A 21,337-nucleotide genomic window follows, 5' to 3' on the forward strand; every position below is an offset into this window, starting at 1 on the left:
TGAAGCCAACTGCGAAATTTATATACAGCTTGCCATCATATGTGAGAAACTCAACTGTAAACGGGACATGTACCATTGGCCTTCAGTAACCCACGTTTGTGGGATGGGGCGGCAAGCGGGATCTGGGGTAAGAACCTAGTTCTGCATAAATCGATATGTTCGTGGCATCAATCACTGGATTGTCTGGTTCACATCGCATGTCGCTGGAAGATCACCATTATTATCTTTGATACATACGTATTTTCACTTTGCTCTTTAATCGGTTGGGGTTTATCTCATATAAATGATTTATGGCCAATTCATGTGATATGTGACGTGCAATGTTTAGGGTAGAATTTCTATTGTCAGGCGCTTCCCCGCTGCCCGTCTGCGTTCCGTCTAGTCGCATGTAAGAGCATTTGACGACGACGCAAAACGGACCGAGAACCAGCTTAAGAAGAGGAAGTCCAGTTAACAAATAGAAGTACTCGTTACAAAATCATCGGAAGGATGACGTTCTTGTCCAATGAAAAGTCTCCACGTTAATGCGTTGTCCGCGTGGTAGATGTGAGTGTGTATACTCGATCATTCGGTGTAGCTATTCACAAATTCACGAAGTATTCAGGTAAACTTTTATATGCACTCTTTGCGTGAGACAAAAAAGTAGATTACTAGTTGTAAATTATGATTTATGCTTTGAGCATCAGCAAAAAGGTGTATTTTTTGCAGATCGGTTCATTTTACCAATCGCGTTTGCATGGGAAGTTCATTGATTTGCATGCATGAAGCCATTTTATCTTTCCATCATTTTATTACCAAATAGCATCGAGAATTGTTATAACAGTTATATCGCAAATATATGTGCTGTTGTTCAGCTTTAAACGAATGCTCATCAACGCATGTATGGAATACCTTAACTCGTATTTGCAACAGGCATTGGGGCATTTATCATGTATCGAAACATGGTTATCGGTGTGTCGTCAATCAAGACAACCACATTTCGATCTGGATTTAGGACCTCCCGACTAAACAAGTATTCTACCATTTGCTTGTTTTCACGTATTGTAATGATCCTTTGAACAGGATGCATACTCTGATGTTTCATACAGATGAACATAGTGAATATGGATGTTATATACTAGTATGTGTCCTATTGTTTGATCCGGAGCAGTCAAGCACAATGGAAGAAGGTATCCAAGTGTATGAGTGTCTGTGCAAGCAATATCAGTGCAGTGGGAAAGGATGCAATCCAAAAACGATATGAATGTCCTCATAAGTCAGGATGGCCACCAACCTGTGCTCAAATATGCACTTGAAAAAGCTTGTTTTTTTCGTAGTATCAATTTTTTTATCCCATAGCTATGTCAGTGTTCTTTTAAAACATTTTTTACATGCTGGCAACACAGACAAGAAGCAATCACCTCCTGACGGTAACCAAGATCGCAAGGAAACGTTTGGTTTTTTTGTGCCTATTTTGCCAACATGTGATATTTGTTTTAAAATAACACTGATGTAACTATGAGATAAGTCGTGGTGGCAAATTTGACTAGAATTAATACTACGACTCTGTACGAGTATATTCATGTGAGGCTGTCAACATGACAGTGCACACAGAGCTATTAGTGATAATGTTGCTAGCCCATATGCTTCACTGGCTTTGCAAAATACCAATATCAAAATGCACATCAGTCTCTATTGGAGTGATGTCAAATTTTACATTTGTGTCATGTATGTCACATTGTCAGTGGTACTTAACGTCTTTTTTATAATGTTAACGTTTTTCTTTAAACAATTTTTGTGTGATGAGATAAAAAAATACCATGAAACATCACCTCGTAACAGCTTAGTTATTTTTGTCATCATATTCATGAGCATTAAATATGGAACAAATTATCTGAGACTTTGAGCTTGCCTGTTGGGATAGCTTTAACAATGTATTACTGGCTCAATTCACAAACAGCTTGCATTTGGTTTGTGGAAATGCCAATAGCTGAAGCCCACTGAACAAGCTTGTTGAGCATTGGTGATACTGATAATGTGGAATAACTTTTGATTGTGGTTATCATTTCTTCTGCAGTGAAATATGAAAGTGCTGCGCAGCCTGTTGTTGGTAACATTGCTTGGGTTGTTGTTTGTACAACTCGTCCACTGTCAGGATGCAGTTGATGATGAGGATGAAGATGATGATGGAATTGTAGAAGACGAAGATGACACAACAGAAGAACCACCAAGAGAAAAGGTGTGCAATAAAGGGATATAAACGTGCTAAGCTCATGTGCTCATTTTTCAATCTGCAAGTCATGTGTAATGTTTGCATGGCTCATCATGTGGTAAGACCAAGAATATTGACATATCTTGCATCAAGAAGAGTTAAACCTTTTTGTGGAAAGATTTCAAATCCTTAAACGAAAAGGTACGGCATCAGTAGTACAATCTGTTTGCTGTTTTGTGTAGAATTTATTACCCTTTTCTTAGACGTCACTATTATTTACCAGTTGTAGATGCAACATGATGACCTTAGAAAATGACATCAGCTTGTGTAGTGACGAAATTGGTTCAAGTTTTTTAGGACTATACTATTACTGATGTATTGCAACTATTATTTTTCTAATGGTTGATTTAATATTTGTTCTTGGGTATTTGCTTTCAGCCACAGTACAAAAAACCAGAAGTCAAAGGAACTCACTTTTTTGTTGAGCCTTTTGATAACAAAGCAGAATCTATGAAAAGGTATGATCTGACAGCAGTGTCACCAAGTTGTAGTTGTCAATATTTACAAGACCCAATCACATATTTTTGTTTTCAGACTTGTCTTCAGTATATTAAGTAACTACCCATGCAACCTCAAAACACAAATGCAAAGTAATATTAAGTTTGAATTTTATGAAGATGAAAAAAAGCAGATTCAGTGATATATAGGACATTAAACTGATTTCTCTCAGGCTGTAGTTGGATTGATATGCTGGATGTTTCTTGTGGTACGCATGATACATGTCAGTAACAGTGTTTTCCTGCTATGTCCGTAAGTGTAATCATGTTAGTTCTATGCAAGTGATTCATTTGGCATCATTTCATTTCAGATGGGTTCAATCTCAGGCCAAGAAAGATGGAGTAGAGGAAGACCTTGCCAAGTATGATGGTGAGAAGGTCATGGAAATGTTTATTGAGGGAGTTTAGTTTTACGAGGATAACAGGATTGGGTACTCAGAGTCAGACTCACTGATTTGGCTGGCCAACACATGTCATCATATCCTCATTGTGTAGGTTGATGTTCATGCTGTTGATCACTGGATTGTATGGTCCAGACTTGTTTATTTACAGATCATCTGCCATATAGCTGGAATATTGCTGAATGCAGCTTAAAACTAAACTCACTCATGTAACTTGTTTCAGATTGACTTGTTAAAACAAGGGTATATTATAGCTTAAATGTTTTTGTTGTCCAGGAAAATGGGCTTTTGAAGAACCGAAAGAAAATCCACTGACTGGAGATCTTGGTCTTATTCTCACTGTGAGTATTAAGTGATTAAAGCAAACAAACTAATGGTAAACGTTTTGTCAAAATATCTTCAACCTTTCAAGTGAAGACTGTCTGAAATTCACTAATGATACCAGGAAGCTGACTGTGAGAGTAATTTTGAATTAATCACTTACCAACTGTACTTTTGAGTGAGTGAGTTAAACGTCACATCAGCATTATCTTAGCTATGTCGTGATGAGAACATGTTTCTTATTGAAATGAAATATGTATACATGATAAAAACCTGTTGTCAAAGGACAACTAGAATATCACAGTTACAATTAAAACTAGTATGGAAATTTAACACTAAAATCACAAGTTTGGCAATACAATATAAAATTCAGGCTATACATCACCAACCACTTGAAGGTAAATCACTAGACTGGACTGTTTGGAGGTAAAAGGTGCATTATCAGGTGGCTACATGGTTTCAGCTGTAGATTTTGGCCACAACCAAGATTTGATAATATCTAACTCTTTACCAAAGTATTTTCAGAATGTGTGTAGACTGTAATCCAGTTCATTGCATGAACACTTACATGTGTGTCACTGCAATCTTTGTTGCAGTCGAGAGCCAAGCATCATGCTATTTCTGCCCATCTCAACAAACCATTTCAGTTCAAGGACAAGCCCTTAGTAGCTCAGTAAGTGTATGTTGTAGAAGAGTTGGAGCATTTGATGGAATGAATAGTCAGTCAGTCTATTCATGTTTCTTGTGTCAGCGATGTTCAGTGTGCTCCAGGACTTACTAGTGTTCATCAGTTTATGAAGTATGTTTGTTAATGTTATGTTTGTCATATCAAGACATGAGCAACTGATGCTGTTTCCTTTCTCTGCCATGTAAACTACATGCTCACATATATGTCTCAAAAGGAAGTATGCTCCATAATAGTATGAATTAGTGCCTGTTTCATTTGCACAATGGTATGATTGTGTGCTGTTGTTGTCCAATCGAGTTTTGTGGTGGTGTTGGAATAGATTCTTGATCAGCTACTGAGCTCTGATTTACGAGTTGCATATTGTGAGCAGTAACCACCTCCACATTGTGATCCTGTTGCCTGTTCATTTCTGGTCCTTCAGACCAGTTCTGACAGTTGTGGCTGTCGTTTCTGAAAACATGCTGCAATTGGTTGTTATTGTTTACAGGAGTTACAATGTTATTTAATGGTTATACAACACTAGGATTAAATTTGACAGGCGGTTGAACTTCCAGCACAACTGATGTTTGTGTTTCTCTCTATTTAGATATGAGGTGCGGTTTCAAAATGGTATGGACTGTGGTGGAGCATATGTCAAATTGCTGTCACAACAACAAAACCTAGATTTGGTGAGTGAATTCCATATTCTTAAATATGCTTCTGTGTATAATGGTCTTTTGACAATATTTGTGGCCTAGATAAATTCTAGTCTACAGTCATAACTCTATCATCCCAAAATTATTTTGCAGTCATAAAGTATAATTGCAAAGTTTGTATGAACATAAAGAATTTTGTTGGCAGTAATGTGATGGTTTGTCTTGTATGCTTTACCCAAGACTTCATTAATAATGACAGGATTCATAATGTTTTCAGAAATCCTTCCATGACAAGACCCCCTACACTATCATGTTTGGACCTGACAAATGTGGCCTGGATCACAAGGTATTGTTGTCCTTTTGTCAAGGAACACTGCCTGTCTCTTGTTGCCTCAGTTGTTTGGCAGAGAGGAAATTATATGTGCACATCTTCACTTGGTATCATCGTAATGCTAATACTTGAACAAATAGGCATTTTTTGAGAACAAAACTCAGCATTGTCTTATTTTCATTTTGATATTGTTGAGTGTAGGACAGACTTTTTGTTTTGTATTGCATATGTGTGAAGGATATTCAACATTCAACAAATGTGCTCTCAATACATATGTATTTACTGTGATGTCCATATCACATCAGTGTGTATCTAAATGGGTTTACCTGTGAAGATCCAGATTGGAATTGATCTTCAGTATCTTGCTTGTCAGGCTTGCTGATTGGGTTCACACATGTCATCGTATCCCATATAGATAGATGATGTGTGATCCCAGGATTGTCTCATCCTGTCACCAGCTGGAATATTACTGAGTGTGGCATAGAAATGACCTCACTCATTCCTGATGTGTTTAGGGGTTAGAATAGTGTTAGGGGTTAGAGTGGCTCCAATTTCTACCTGATGGTCACACTCACAGGTACCCGGGACGTAAGGACCATTGATAATAGTATCAACCATTAGTCTGTTCCAGAATGTGTACTGAATGCTGTTCCATAGCTCTTTTTCCGAGCTTGTATTTGTAAAGAAATTCATATACTTTGCTTTGTTTTTTTGTGTAGCTTCACTTCATCTTCCGACACAAGAACCCCAAGACTGGTGAATTTGAGGTGAGCTGTAACCCATTTTGATCATCATTTTCAGTGAGCTGTGTTCAAGCAGATGAATGTCAAATATTATTCATCAAATGTTGGCCATCAGTATTAAGGCCAAGATATTTTAGTGGATGATTGATGTTTTCACCATTGTTAGCTAGCACAAAGTCATACATGAAGCAGTATTGAATGGGTAAACCTGTGTTTAAGTACATGCAATGGTTTTAGGAATCAGTAAAGTAGAATGATTGAGGAGTCATGTCCCCATTGTTGTTGTTGCAGGAGAAGCATGCAAAGAAGCCATCAGGCAGTCTGGACAGTTACTTTACAGATAAGAAGACCCACTTGTTCACACTCAGTACGTAATAGACATTTGTTATTTCAGACACTCCAATTCGTATCTTGAAAGATCTCTACGTTTTCTTTACCTGAGGTGTGTTTTGGTGAAATTGCACATTGACTTTTGGAAATTTTCTGAATTGAGTTAAAATGGATAAACAGATGTTTCAATGAAATACTACAATGATGAACCGTGATACTTGTTTGATTTGCTTAGTGGGTGAAAGGGTAGCCTAGTGATTCGCTTGTCACAGTGAAGACCAAGTTTCAATACCTCACATGGGTACAATGTGTGAAGCCCATTTCTGGTTGCCCCAGCCATGATATTGCTGGAATAATGCTAAAAGCGGCATACAACCATGCTCATACTCGCACTAGATTTTCTCAGCTCTCTGAATAATGAAGCTGGATCTGTTGAATACTGTATAATGGCATGTGGCTAGGGATTATGTCATTAGCTTTTTGTTTACTGTCCAAAAGGATGAATACAATGTAGTTGCCATCTTTTTTCAGTTGTGAATCCTGACAACAGTTTTGAGTTCCTCATTGACAATACAGTGATCAACCAAGGAAGTCTCCTGGAAGATATGAAGTGAGTGAGTCTTGTACATAGACTGAGGGTGGAGATGGTCTCAAGTCATTGTTACATTTAAAATTCAGATAAGCTGTGTATTTGTGTGAGATCTCTGAAAAATATTAGTGTTATGATTTTCTTTGGTAGTGTTTCGAATGAAATTTGAAATATATTAAAAGCTCCAATACCGTATCAAGACTGAAATTCAACTACCGTAACAATATTTCTGTGCAACTTTGTGTGCTGGCTGGATGCAGGCATCACTCACATATAAACTGTGTTGCAGTGAACAAAGCATTAAGAGACAGTATGCTTCACTGTTTGACATATATGTAATTATTGTGAGACTGGTTACACATAGCTGGGTATGTACACCTGGCAGGCTCTTTTGCAAAGGTTTCCTTGGAAAGTGTCTCTGCTCACGTGTAAAATTGTAATTATCCCTCCATCATGCAATTAGCGCAATGCATGGGATATAGTATGAGGCTTCATCATTACAAGACTTGAAAGATTTCAGCATGGTAGTCTGAATGCACTGGGTTCTCTTCAGAGACTTTCAAGATTTCCCTTGAATGTTTTTCCACAAGCTCTTTCTTTGGGACCATTTTGCATATTTCATACACTATGACATAAATGTCATGGTCAAAGCCAGGTAATGATCCAGATATCAAGAGAGATTGATTGGTCTTGTTTTTGTTAATTTAATTTTATCTTTAACTTTCATTACTTTTTCAGTTTGATTTGATAATTTGTGGTGGGGGATTATGTAACCTCAGTGACAATGCTTGTTTTTCTGATAAATTCAGTATTTTGTTCTTATCCTGACTCATGCTTATTTGCCATATAGACTTACTAAAGGACCTAATATTAAATTGAATCCCCTAAAAAAACCAAGCATAGCAAATCTGGATTGTATCTTGTTCCTGTTCAGTTTACACATGGCTCTGGAGTATCTGGAGCCTGGTGTTAATATGTGATTATTTGAACATTACAGGGTATCAATATGTAAAATAAATTGCCTGCATCCATTTCCAGCCCTCCAGTAAATCCTCCGAAGGAAATTGAAGATCCCAATGACAAGAAACCAGCTGACTGGGATGAGCGTGAGAAGTAAGTTGAATTTGTCTGCACTTGGTTACAGGATGTCATAACCTTCTGTGCTAAGTGAGGGGGACTGGGTCATATGATGTCACATCCTGTGCTGAGTGAGTGAGACTGGGCCAGATGATGTCACATCATGTTCTGAGTAAGGTGGAATGGGTCATATGATGTCACATCCTGTGCTAAGTGAAGGGGACATGGTCAAATGATGTCACATCCTGTGCTGAATGAGGGGGACTGGGTCATATGATGTCAGATGTCATTGGAATTGGGTAGTAATGTGTTCATTCCATTATGGATGAGTGTTTCCAGGGTAAATACAGCTATGTAGAAACTTTCAAATATTTTGTCTTTTTTCAGAATCCCTGACCCTGATGCATCCAAACCCGATGATTGGTAGGTGCCTGGTAGTTGTATTTAGAGTGAATTTGACATATAGTGTTATTATTATATACTGCTCATCACAAGTTTAGACTTCACTGACAGCACTCACTATATGCATGTATACATATATGGTTACTTGAATTTCTGCACTAACTTGGGGGAACCACCGGCAAACCATATGCATGTGAATTGAACTAACATCATGCATCAAATTAGTGAAAAGTACCTGCAGATATGTAAAATGTGAACAACTGTATCCTGGGGTGTAGAATTTTGTTAAGAATTTGCCAATTTTCAGAGTTCCACTATTTATTGAACTCTTGACAAGAAATCTTTTCATTGTTACAATTTGTTCACAATACATCAGTTCATGTGTAAACATTTTCGGTGAACAGTTTGGAATGTTTTGCAAAATTGGGCTCAGAGCAAACACTAGATGTAAGTTGCTACATTTACACAAGTGAGTCTAAACTTTTCACGGGTAGTTTCATAGTGAAATGTGAAAGACGTTTGCATATGTCTACATCTATTTTTAAAGAGATTATCTGGACAGTGAATATTGAAAAAAGTTATAGGTAAATTGACATAAAATTCACAAGATGTAGAACATATTTGTTGCCCTTATGAGCTCTGAAGTCTCACAGATGACAACTTACTGGTTTGTAATCAAATAAGTATAACACTGCATTGAAATTTTATAATGGGTCTTCATAATCCCTGAGCCATTAGAAATGTAATTTTGGAAACTAACTAGACATGGTACTTCTTGATATCCTGCCTGGTCCTCAATGTGAAGGGGATAAAAGATTGTGAAGTAGTGAGTGTAATGCATCATTTGGAGACCTAACTTCAGTTCGTACAAGAAGCCATATTCTACTAGCAGCCAAACATGCTGGCATACACACCACTGTACAACTGGAATAATCCACAGTATGACATGAAACACCTTTTCATTTTACGTCACCTTGAAAAATAAAGCAGTAATGATTAGCTTAGCTTTGGAGTATTTTATTATGTGAGACTAATGTGCAATCCCAAATAAGAAACATTCCATGATAAGTGAACACTGACATCTACTAAAACATGACATCTTGATATTTATGCTGAGCTAACAATCCTACTTGTGAGATGTGTTATTTATGAATGATTATGTTACAAGGGATGAGTCTGAGCCCGAGATGATCCGTGATCCAGATGGCGTGAAGCCTGATGGCTGGCTGGATGATGAACCCCTCCTGGTGCCCGACCCAGCTGCAGACAAACCCGAGGACTGGTGAGTAGGGGTCTTTGTTTGCTGTTAAAGTGCTTCTGTTGACCTTAATATTTCACTGTGCAATGGGATTGGTCAGGTAGCCTAGTGGTTAAAGCGTTTCCTCGTCAGGCTGAAAACACAGGTTCGATTTCGCACATGGATGCAATGTGTTAAGACCATTTCTGGTGTTCCCTGCCAAGATATTGCTGGAATATTGCTAAAACCAGTTTGTTATAGCCACTCTCACACTCATCAGTCAGGTTTTTAAGACTACTGGTTACAAATACTTAAAATCTCACTTCTAGAATGATTCTGATAGATGATAAACAGATGGTGGGTACCAGCTTGCGACATTTTCTGAAATTGCTTTTCAAAGCATACCTCATTATGACTGTTGACACTGTCACAATCAGTCTAAACCCATGAAGGTCAGGAGTAGAATAGGCCTTCAGCAACACATGTTTGCTATAAAAGGCGACTATGCTTGTCGTGAGAGGTGACTAACGGGATCGGGTGGTCAGGTCACATCTCATGGTTCCCAGTTGCTCATGCTGCTGCTCTATGATCTGGTCCAGACTCAATTATTTACTGCAGCGATGTAACTGGAATATTGTGGAGTGCAGCATACAAATACACTCACTCACAGTCTAAGCAATATGTCTGCTGTACTGCCCATTCTTTTGAATACATGTATGATAGTAATTGCTCTAAAAATTGCCCTAGATGTTGATGAACTGACATCATTGATTCGGTTTGAGAATCTTCATCAATTGTTTCAGGGATGATGATATGGATGGAGAGTGGGAAGCACCTCTTGTTGGTAAGTGTGAAGTTCAGATGTAGAATTAAAAGTCTGTGGATTAAACATTGATGTTCCACAGGCTTCTGACGAGTGGCTTAATTTGAAGACTATGGTTTATTGTAATCGTCAATATCTCCATATTTTCATGGGGCAAGGGTATGCCAATGTTTTGGGATGAGTTATCTTCCATGGACATGTAAGAAACCAAGTCCTTGTTCAGTCATTTGTTTCACAGTTTGTCACATTTCATATCTGCAGCTGTAGGTTTCACCAGAGCACTATTGCTACTGTCTGAGCTTACCTCCCACGTGACACTCACTTACACAAAGTTAGTACTGTATGAAATGTGTAGTCCAAATCCACTCACTCCCTTGATATGTTTTCAGATAACCCCAAGTGTAAGGAAGCCCCAGGGTGTGGAGACTGGCAGCCTGAGAACATCAAGAACCCCAACTACAAAGGCAAATGGTCTGCTCCAATGATAGACAACCCCAACTACAAGGTGAACTTGCTGATGGAGTTACATAGTTGGCTCTTGCATGTTAAGCGCTGCTGTCATTATACTTTCAACACTGTTTTTGATATGAGATTATATAAATTTGCACATATTACATTTTGCATACTGAGGAAAAGCTAAATCTGTAACATATATCTTTCATATTCCCAGCCTCATGATACCTCATGACAAAAAGCCCCAATCATAATTTTCACAAGCACATAAGTGCAGCATACTGTAGGTTAGCCCAGCCCAATCTAGCCTTCTTGTGTACAAACTGTAAAGTAATCCACACCCCTGTAATATGTCAGATAGAGGGCTAGCTAAATTTATGTAAATTTTTAGGACATTTCAGATGATTGTCCAAGAATATATTGTCCCCTTCAATGACTAGAATATTTGAAAAATCAGTGTAAAATGCAACTCACTAACTCACATTATCTCTACTAAATAGAAACCCTGAATAATGGAAGTTGGATTCTCATTTTCAGTTATGTTTGATTATCATGTTCAATTATGATACATGGGTGGGAAAGTTTATTGTTGATGAATAGCTTTTAACATATTTTCAAACAAATTGTGAATTAAGAATGAAGATTTTTATGGATATCAACTTCTTTATGTGAGAACACAACGTTTCGGAGTTAATGCTTACTCCTTCATCAGGTGATGACATTCAAACAATTAAATTGTGAATTGTCTGAATGGGAGAGCAGCCAATGTCCATCACTGTGAACACTGGTCTGCCAAGGCTTCAAGCTAGCCATTTCCACTAATTTATTTTTCATGCTGCTGTAAAACAGATGCTGGTTCAAGTGGCAATGACTCACACTCGCAATCCTGACATTACTTCAAAAGTATGTTTTGTTGTTTTTTTTCCCCAGGGCATCTGGAAACCACAAGTCATTCCCAACCCAAACTACTTCGAGGACATGCAACCATTTAAAATGACCCCCATTGTAAGTACCTAGTGCTATGTCAAAGCAAGGTTTCTGAATAACATTTGTTAGAGCCAACAATATTGCAGGGACCTTGTCGTTGAAACTGTAGCACACTTGAGTAAACTGTCATGTATCAGCTGATATTCTACTGCACTGAATACTTGAGTCAGATGTTACTTATCTGCAGGTTATTACAACTTCTATAAGTGTATGAAATGAACCAAAAGTACAGCCAGACATTAAGGCAAAATAGATTTAACCAGACCAGACAATCCAAAGAAACATATCCATGTGTATGGAACATGTGATCTAAAAAATTTGGTAAGAGTTCCTCGCGTTCCCCCATTCCAAATAATATTTATAAATTGATACGTACTAGAAACAAAAAACAAGCCCAACACAATTGCAAGCAGGCTCACAGTAATAACTGAAAGCCCCCAAATCAAGTACAATATATAGGGTTGAACCACTTAGTGATACATCTATTAATCTGCGGAAGAAATAATATGGGGAACAGAAGGAACTCATTCCAGAATTTTTACCAGACCAAATTTTGACCGTCCATCAGACGAGAGTTTTTGCGCACTGCTGCTATGTTAACACACTTGAAAACTCTGTTGTGCAGCTACATCTAAATGTTGATGGCAATTTATTTTAAAAAAGTTTGTCCACAAAACTTTCCTTGTTCATCACACCAACTTCTAAATGCCACTCAAAGAAGTTAGTTGGAACTTTCAACTGTGACTTGGTGATATTTTACAGCCAATTGTTACTACTCGTGCTGTTGATCACTGGGTCGTCTGGTCCAGACTGCATTATTTACAGACCACTGGAACTGAACTGGGACTGGAACGATAGCTGGAACTATACTCACCCAATCATTATTACTGGTTTGATAATCCATCATAACAAAATTAACCTGTTTGTATCAGAGTGCTGTTGGTCTGGAGTTGTGGTCCATGAGTGATGGAATCGTGTTCGACAACTTCCTCATCACAGATGACCGAATTGTGGCAGAGCAGTATGCTGAACAAACATGGGTTTTGAAAAATATTGAAGAGCGAGCATCCTCTTCTGCTGGGGTAAGGACACATTTCATTACAACTGTTGGGCAAATCTGTCAGATTTGTACACAAACAAATCTTTAGTCCATTAAGTTACATATTTTACACTATCAAAATTATTCGTTCTTATAAGAAGTCATCAAACTGGTGAAACGATTTATATGTTGAGCCTTCAATTCATCATTCGCTGTTTCAACAGGCTGAGAAAACATCCTCCCATTTGTCCCCAAAACATTATAGAAATTGCAAACCGTGTCAAGACTGACATTTTGGTTGTAAAAGAAGAGAGGATATTGTTGACAGATTTTCCCAACTCGTTCATTGACATTATGAATTACTTTTTCTGATTATGTCTCCTTAACTTTCACATAGTCATTTCAAGATTAAAATTTGCATGAAAGTTTAAGAAATACCAGTATACATCCAAACTGTAATTGTTATTACTGGCCTGTAATTTCAAAATTTTAAATTATATCATATCCCCCATGTTGTGAAAAAACCATCTTCCTCTACTTTCAGCGTTCCGTAGTAGATGCAATAAAACAGGCCACTAATGAACGTCCATGGCTATGGGCAGTGTTTATAGTGGTAGTTATCTTGCCCATAGTCCTTATTGTAGCCTATTGCTGTATATCAAAGGTAAGACACGTGTTGTCACTTCTAGACTGTCTGCATGGCTATAGGCTTCTGTCACTCCAACTGAGGTTACTGATGCACAAAGGCTTGACTTTATGTGTTGCAGAATTTCATGGTCTGTTTACCTGTGTTTTGATACAGACAGTCCTGAAACAAACATAATTGAATGATCAAATTTTATCAGCATGATTGATATGCATTCACCGTCATATCTGAAGTATTAGTTATGACAGTCGTGTCAGATAGTAAAACATGACAGTGTCTCTACTTTCAACATGAGCGCTTGTTCTCATTTCAAAATCAGTTGACTTTTGATAATCATGTAGATCAGCTGTGTTTCAGCTGTGTGAGCCTCTAGTGCAGCACTGACCTTGGTGCAATATTTGCATGCTGTAAAATACTCAGTTGACAATTGTGTCCACGTTACACAGGGATTTTGGACCACACTGAAGTCTGCGGCAGATGACCGCCCTTGGCTGTGGGCCGTGTATGTGGTGGTCCTCCTGATGCCTATCGTCCTGCTGTCTATATGCTTGTGCCCTAAATCAGGACCTGTCAAGGTAACAGGTTTCGTAGGTCACGCAGAAGAGGACAGATTGTTGCAGCCTCCCAGTAATATTTATTAACCCACAATGGCTTTAACTGCAGGGGCAGAGGGACAACAGCAATGTTGGCAGTTTGTTAGAGCAGTCAGTCCAGAATCATGATTGGAACATGTCAAAACTTAGCATCTTCAGGTTTGAGATTCAGCCATTTCACACACTCACAGTTGTGGTATAATGTTACAAAAAGCATTCCTTTGCAACCTATATCAATTTAATAACCCAGAGTTTCACCTGGACACCATCACTGGTAGCTACAGCCTAGTTAAACAGACGTTTACTCTACTTTCACCTGTTTTGGAAAAAAAGCACCTTTTAGGACAAATTGTGTGAACCGTGTCGGGTGCATAATGTACTAGTGTCTCCACTGAATGAAATCTCCACTGGTAGGTAATTTATATAGTCCTCTTCAGCCAGAATGTAATGGTGATCAGGTAAGTGAAACAGGCAGTGATTAGATTCTAACTAACTTGATTTATTTACTTCAGTTTAATCCAGTGTTTTTTTTGCATTGCAGTAAGCTAGGGACATGTTCCAAAATCACCATGAAAACTTGAGTTTGAAGAAATGGACTTAGAACTGTCTTCCAGTTTACTATATGGCAGTTGTGATTCAGAGTAGTCGTGAAATTATCTCCCCTGACTGTTAGATAGGACATTCATATATGTTGGCTTCAACATTGTTTCATCACCTCATACAATTTAACTTTATTTACCAGTCTTTCATTCCTCAGTGGATGGGCGTTGCAGATGTCGTATTAAATTCTAATGCACTTACTCACTTTTTTCAATATTTTTTCATGATTGTAATAACAACATTCATTATTATAATAAATTATTAGCAGATATACACTCACTAAAGACATAATTAATTGAAATTCTAATTTGTAAACTTTGATGTCTCTGTCTTAAGATTCAAGACACGCTCAATTACTTGTTGATGAAAAGCATAAAGGTGATACATGTATTAGTAGTACATATGACACCATGTCTCATGATATCCATGACAATTTATGTCAGTGAACATAGAGTTAACGAATATTTTGTCAAATAAACTGTTGTAAGAGTTGACAACTGTTGGATAACTGTAGTCATATTCTTATCATGTCAGATGTTGGAGTTCACTCACTTCATCATTTCAGCCTGATGATGTAGATGCCCAGAGAAAGAAAACAGACGAGCCTTCACCTGATGATGAGGAGGAGGATGAAGAGAAAGAAGATAAAGCAGAGTCCTCTGGTGACAAGAAGTCTGTTGGACCAGGGGGAGATAACAAAGGGAAAACATCAAAGTCAGATTTAAATGCTGCAGCAGTAAGTGGATGTTTACTTAAAAGACAGGTTTATTCAAAAACAGCAACTGCACAGATAATGGCCCATTAGTTTTTTTAGAGAATTTCTGGTGTCCCTGCTATGATACATGATATTGCTTCACTTGTGCTAAATGCAGTGTCAAACCAAACTCTCTCTCTCTCTCTCTCTCTCACTCACTCACTCACTCACTCACTCCTCTCTCACTCTCTCGCACTCACTCACTCACTCACTCACTTTTACTCTGTGACAACTGAAAGCTCCTGTACATAAAAGAAATGTAGGGATATTTTATTTTTTCCTGTTTCCTTATGTGTTGTTGGAAGATGAGAGGGAAAAATACTATGAGTTTATCGCCTTTGAGGTTCTGGTGAAATAGGGTCGTTTATATATATATATACAGTTTCAAGACAAGAAGGTATATATATATATATATATATATATATATATATATATATATATATATATATATATATATATATATATATATATATATATATATGTATATATATATATGTATATATATATATGTATGTGTATATATATATATATATATATATATATATATATATACCTTCTTGTCTTGAAACTGTCAAACCTCTGAGTAGCTATTACATTTGAAATTGTTGAAGTGTTTCCTAAATCACTCATGTATAAGGCCCATGAAGATGTGGGGTAGAATAGGTCTTTAGCAGCCCATGCTTGCCACAAAAGGTGACTATGTTTGTTGTAAGAGGAGACTAATGGATCAGTTGTCAGACTTGCTGACTTGGTTGACGCGTCATTGCTTCCCATTTGTCTCATGCTGTTAATCACTTGATTGTCTGGTCCAGACTCAACTATTTACAGACCAGCGTCTTATAGCTGGAATATTGGTGACAGTGGTGTAAAACTAAACTCACTCAGTTACTCATGATGTATGTTGGCTATTTTTGTAGGATGAAGAAGATGATGGTGATGATGAAGATGCAGATGAAGAAGAAGAAAGTGATGAAGTGAAAGAAAACAAATCAAGCTCACCTCAGTAAGACCTTGTATTATGTTGCTCTTCATTTATTGTAATTGTTAGTTAACTGAGAGTAGGCACAATAGGTGAATGACAGAAGGATGACTTGCTCAAGTGGCTCATAATTAAGGTATTTGCTTGGTATGTTGAATCACGGAGGTTGAATTCCCATGTGTTCCATGTGTGAAGCCAGCTCCTGAGGTCCCACACCATGGCGTTCCTACTTTGAAATATGTCTGGAAGTGGCATACATTCATTCATCATTGTTTCCCTTAAGCATTAAAATTTAGCAGTCATTGTGACTCCCTGGTGTCATGAGTGTTAGTCAATAAGCATGTTTTGGGGAGTCAACCTTAATCTGTGTTTGCACTTGGCACAAAAAGTTACGAGTCATGTGGTGTCATGAGAGGGAGTCATGGACATGTTTTGGGGAGTCAAATACACAGGCTTTTAGCGTCATGGGAAACACTACTCATTCACAGATTTCGGATCAGTTTGGTCCTCAGCAGTTCCATTATTGTTGTGAGAGGCGACTGATAGGATTTAGTGGTTTAGCTTGTGTACCTCGTTGACATGTGTCATCATACCCCAACTGTATGCCTTGATAAAGATCACAGGATAGCCTTGTCCAGATATGATTATTTACTGACAGCCATACATATAGTTGCAATATATCCGAGTGGTATTAAACAACAAACTGAACAAAAAAACAAACTCAAGCACACACTCATTTCTGTATCATATTGCTACTTAATTACAACATGAAAGCTAGGATTACACAATGCCATTTGGAAAGTGGTTCAATGTAACATGTCATACATGTACTTCTAGTACTTTTTTGGTTGAGTCCCATCCAGGATTCAAACCAGTACCCTCAGGGTCAGGCACCCAATCGCCAGCACACAAAGTCAGCTGCCTAACCCACTCAGCCACCACGACTTCCACAAAAATGGAAGTCGGACTACTAGTTGTCTAGACTGCGTACTTTGTGTACCCCACTGATGAATATAAATACGTGTATTCACGGCTCCCACAGCCAGAAGCTAGGATTACACAATGCCATTTAGAAAGTGATCAAGTGTAACATATATGTCATATTTGGGATCGCACTTACTTCAACATGAAAGCTTCCAAGTCCTACAAGATAAAAGTGGAATCTCTAGTTTTGTTATTTTATGACACTCTCTGTTTTTCAGGAAATCTCCAAGGAGGAGAAAGACCCGCAGAGAATAAATCCAAGTCATGTAACTATTTTATGCATTTTACTGTGTACAAGGACTGAGTGATGCCAAAAGCTTGAATGTGACTATGCCTGGGATCTCTGTGAACAAGTCAAAGTTGTGGAAGTACTGGTAGGAACATCCTACCTTGACCTTGGCCTTTGTCATGACCTTCCTGTCTGTCATGTCAGCAAGATTTCTCGACTACAAACAGACCTGTGGAGATAAAGTGCCACTTCAAAGAACACCTACAGTAAAATGTATTAAACCTATTTGCAAATTTTTAAATTTAAAGTTACCTGTTAGAAAAAGTTAATAGATGTTTTTTAGCCCTGTTCAATTTGTATGAAGAATTCTTGAACTGTCAGAGCATGTCTGAGAGGGACAAATTTAACATGTCCTTCGACTGTTCAGTGAGAGCAGCATACACACTACAGCTGCCAGCATGCAGACTGCAGTTGTCATCTACAGATGATCAATCTAAAGCTGCCTGCTGAGCATACATGCTACAGCTGCTGCATACAGTATACAGTGGCCCGCTGCAAGATACATACTACAGCTGCCAGCTGCAGACTTTATCATGCTATTTACAGTTTCTGAAAGTAACACTGGACACAAAAGGACTGGCACATCAAACTTCCATCCCAGTGACAAGGTTGAGGTTGTTTATGTCACTGGTGCTTAGCTCAGTTGGAGATTGTTTTCATTTTATGTTATGAAAGTGTATTTAAAGATTACTGTTTATTACACTTTTAAAATAAAATGAGAAACACAGGGTAAAATATGAATTATCCAAGTCGATCAAATTCGAAGATAGAGGTGTTAGCTGTCATGGCTAAATCACAGATTGATTATATGCTTTCAAAGACCACCGTTAGACACGAGTTGTATGAATGTTGTACAGTGTGGAGTCCTTGTGAGAACTCTGTGCCCTGATGTTTCCATGTACACCCAGGAGATGAATGTCATTGTGAGCAGACGTCATTAATGACTGGCCTCCACGGTTGACATGTTTTAGCTGCATTTAGAAGCTGTAGCTCAAAGATAGGATTGACCAATGGATCTCAGCATCTTTTCTTCAGTGCATAGGGTCAGTAAGCACACAGTGAGAAGGATCTAGACGGTTCAAGAGAATACTTTGTCTTAAATAATACTTCCTCAAAGAAGGAACGAGGATGCTTTGGAAAGAAAAGAGGCTGAGTCCAAAAGTGAATCTCAGTCTAAGGTCATGACCTGTCCTTGCATCTCGTGCTCCATTTCATTGCTGTTTATTTGTTGCCTTTCTGTAAGTGGAGGTTGGACACCGTCATGTACATATTAACCCAGTGTGATATTGGTGTGTATGAGATAATAAATGGGGAGATCTGAAATATTCCCTGCGTGTGTGTTAGGGTGGGCTCTCACTGTGCAGGCTTCCCTCCATGTCATCAATGTAGTTCAGACAGCACACTTAACAATGAAAGTCTGTTAGTCAATGATAACATGCTAATATTTTCTGAATTTAATGTGGGCTTGTAATGTGCTTAAGTCTGAGAATCCTTTAGGAAAAGCGTTCTGCTCAGTTACTTCAAATTTGCAATAATCAGTAAGCCAACATAGACCAAGAATCCTAAGTCGCAGTTTCATTCAAGGCACCAGTGACAGTTGGTAGAACTTGTAACGGCTTTAAGCCTATATGGAATAAACATGATTTTGTCACAGATTATGCCATCCAAGAAAACCGTCTTTTCAATAATGGTTTTACTTGGGTGTATGTGAAGCGATGTCATATACTCACTGGTTGTTAAGTTGTAGATAGATCGTACTAAAGCCATTCCTTTCATACAAATGTGTACTGTTAGTACTGCAGTATTATGACTGTAATGCAGGCTTACCTGTCACCTCACTTTGTAGCATTTTACTCAAGCCACTGTGACCCTATTCCACCTGAAATACAGGTAAATGCCTTCGTTAACCACAAAGCTCAGATTCACATGTGGTTAAATTATAAATCCAGTCATTAGGAACAATCACTATGAAAATGATATGTAGTGAAATATTCATTTGGTAGTTGAAGAAGACTGTTTTTTGTATATTAATAACTTTGTGGTACAGATCATATGTCTGTGTGAATGTGTATTGATGTGAAGAACCGAGCAATTCCTACCATGTGTTAGAGGTATTATCGTCCTTTGTTATTACATCAGTATACCTAAGGTGATACTGATCGGTTTGCAAAAACTCATCGTCGGGTGTTTTTTGCCAGTGTTTACTATTTTGATTAGGTGTCATTGTTTTGTCAGTAGCTTACATGCTGCCTGCATATTTTTTTTATTTTTTCTTTGTTAAGTCATAATTATTTGGTTTAAAGAAGGAAAACAATGCTGTTCAGGTCCATGAAAACTTGTTTGGTAGTTTGTTTTTTTTCTCTTTCTGTGCTTTCACACAACAGTCTATCTAGATACACATTTCTTGGACAACCAAGGAAATTGGTACATGCAAGTTGCATTGACTATACATGATTTTCATGACGCGTTATACCTCCGTTTTCTCATCACAATATTTAATATGTTCAGTATGTTAATCAGTATTTATACATCTCCTAAACATTTTTCTTTTGCACAGTTGGTACAATTTTCTTCTGTGATGCTTTTGTTGCATTTTTGTGTCTTTTCTCCAGAAATCTGAAATAGAAATTACAACCAAATACGGCAGTGCAGAGTTTAGAAAGGCATTGTTCAGAGATAGAGAAAGGTGTTTGAGACACACAGTATACCCTTGATACTAATGAGCAAGATCAGGGTACAGAACTTTCTGGCAGATTCCGTTTTCAATCTTTGTGATCATAGTAAAGCAACCACTTAAAGTACTGTTTGGAATTGGTTGTCCTTGATCTCTTTTCTAAGGTTTGAGTTTGAGTCATATTGCCATTTTCAGTATGTCTTAATTTAACTTATTTTTTTTTATTTTAGCAGTTTCTTTTCAGTGGAATTCCACTAGGGCAATATAAATCAGAGACATAGTTAAACTATAATTGGATTTTGTTTTGAAAGATGTAATCAGAAGTTAGATCTTAGTTGATGTTTTAGATGGTAACTATCAGACATTTTAGTTGACTTGGTTTCAGCAGCATATCCAGATCTTCCGTAATCATAATTGCTTGTTCATCTGTGCACAGATGAAGTGAAGCGGAGGGAACCTTCAACATTATCAAACAACATAATGATAGAGGATGCATCACAGAGAGTTTCTAACACTTTGATTAGACAGTATTGCCTACAACTTTGGAAAGATGCAATATGACTTCCACCTAGTCGGTTGTATGGTACATGTTCCTCATTCTGAATTAATCGCCAGGTTGTGCTCTCATTGATGGATACGAAGCTGATACTAAATGCAGTCCTTGAAGTTATGTTTTGTGTGTGATAAGAGATGTTAAGAAAGCAATTTTTATCCTATTTGGAAGTTACCCATTGCCTGTTGTCATGTTGTACTATTTAATTACTCATAATCATGTGAGAATAAAAAAATGTTTACTTTTCCTGACACTGTACTTGTTTTTTTTAGGCTTGGGAGGTTTTCAGAATTGTCTCCCCTTGATGCGTCAGGATTTGCAGGTTGTGTTGCCAACACTTGCATGATAAATACATTTTTGATGTCTGTTTGTTTCACAGAACTGAATGCTGCCGAAAATATCACATAGAGTTTTTGCACACATCCTGGCAGATAGCTGTGATCCACCTCACCATCTGAATG

General features: G+C 37.8%; 2 protein-coding genes across 3 annotated transcripts in view; both read left to right on the top strand.

The window, feature by feature from the left end:
• The window catches only part of LOC137274016 (protein arginine N-methyltransferase 9-like), a 164,052-nt gene that overhangs the window by 44,714 nt on the left and 98,001 nt on the right, over nt 1-21,337 (top strand). The window lies entirely within an intron of this gene.
• On the top strand, nt 495-21,123 carry LOC137274023 (calnexin-like). Of its 2 annotated transcripts, none has more exons than XM_067806980.1 (22): nt 495-604; nt 2,057-2,218; nt 2,630-2,709; nt 3,060-3,118; nt 3,426-3,490; nt 4,067-4,143; nt 4,745-4,826; nt 5,071-5,139; nt 5,844-5,891; nt 6,159-6,234; nt 6,729-6,807; nt 7,825-7,899; nt 8,251-8,286; nt 9,434-9,547; nt 10,306-10,346; nt 10,715-10,830; nt 11,709-11,783; nt 12,698-12,847; nt 13,349-13,468; nt 15,209-15,379; nt 16,315-16,400; nt 17,579-21,123. In XM_067806980.1, exons 2-22 carry the CDS (start codon nt 2,063-2,065, stop codon nt 17,613-17,615), a joined length of 1,812 nt encoding a protein of 603 aa, XP_067663081.1. In that variant the 5' UTR covers nt 495-604; nt 2,057-2,062; the 3' UTR covers nt 17,616-21,123. The 2 variants fall into 2 exon arrangements, with proteins under 2 accessions (XP_067663081.1, XP_067663080.1); XM_067806979.1 differs by lacking the exon at nt 13,349-13,468 and adding an exon at nt 13,897-14,025 and having other exon boundaries at nt 528-604.

This window comes from Haliotis asinina, chromosome 2, assembly GCF_037392515.1.
Source record: "Haliotis asinina isolate JCU_RB_2024 chromosome 2, JCU_Hal_asi_v2, whole genome shotgun sequence".
Taxonomy (NCBI): domain Eukaryota; kingdom Metazoa; phylum Mollusca; class Gastropoda; order Lepetellida; family Haliotidae; genus Haliotis; species Haliotis asinina.

What these genes read in the sequence shown, in the direction of transcription:
- LOC137274023 (XM_067806979.1), top strand. Translation starts at nt 2,063, where the DNA reads ATGAAAGTGCTGCGCAGCCTGTTGTTGGTAACATTGCTTGGGTTGTTG. An exon ending in GCATCCAAACCCGATGATTG is followed by an intron (nt 8,287 to 9,433) that starts GTAGGTGCCTGG and finishes TTATGTTACAAG; the next exon opens with GGATGAGTCTGAGCCCGAGA. An exon ending in GAGCATCCTCTTCTGCTGGG is followed by an intron (nt 12,848 to 13,896) that starts GTAAGGACACAT and finishes CACGTTACACAG; the next exon opens with GGATTTTGGACCACACTGAA.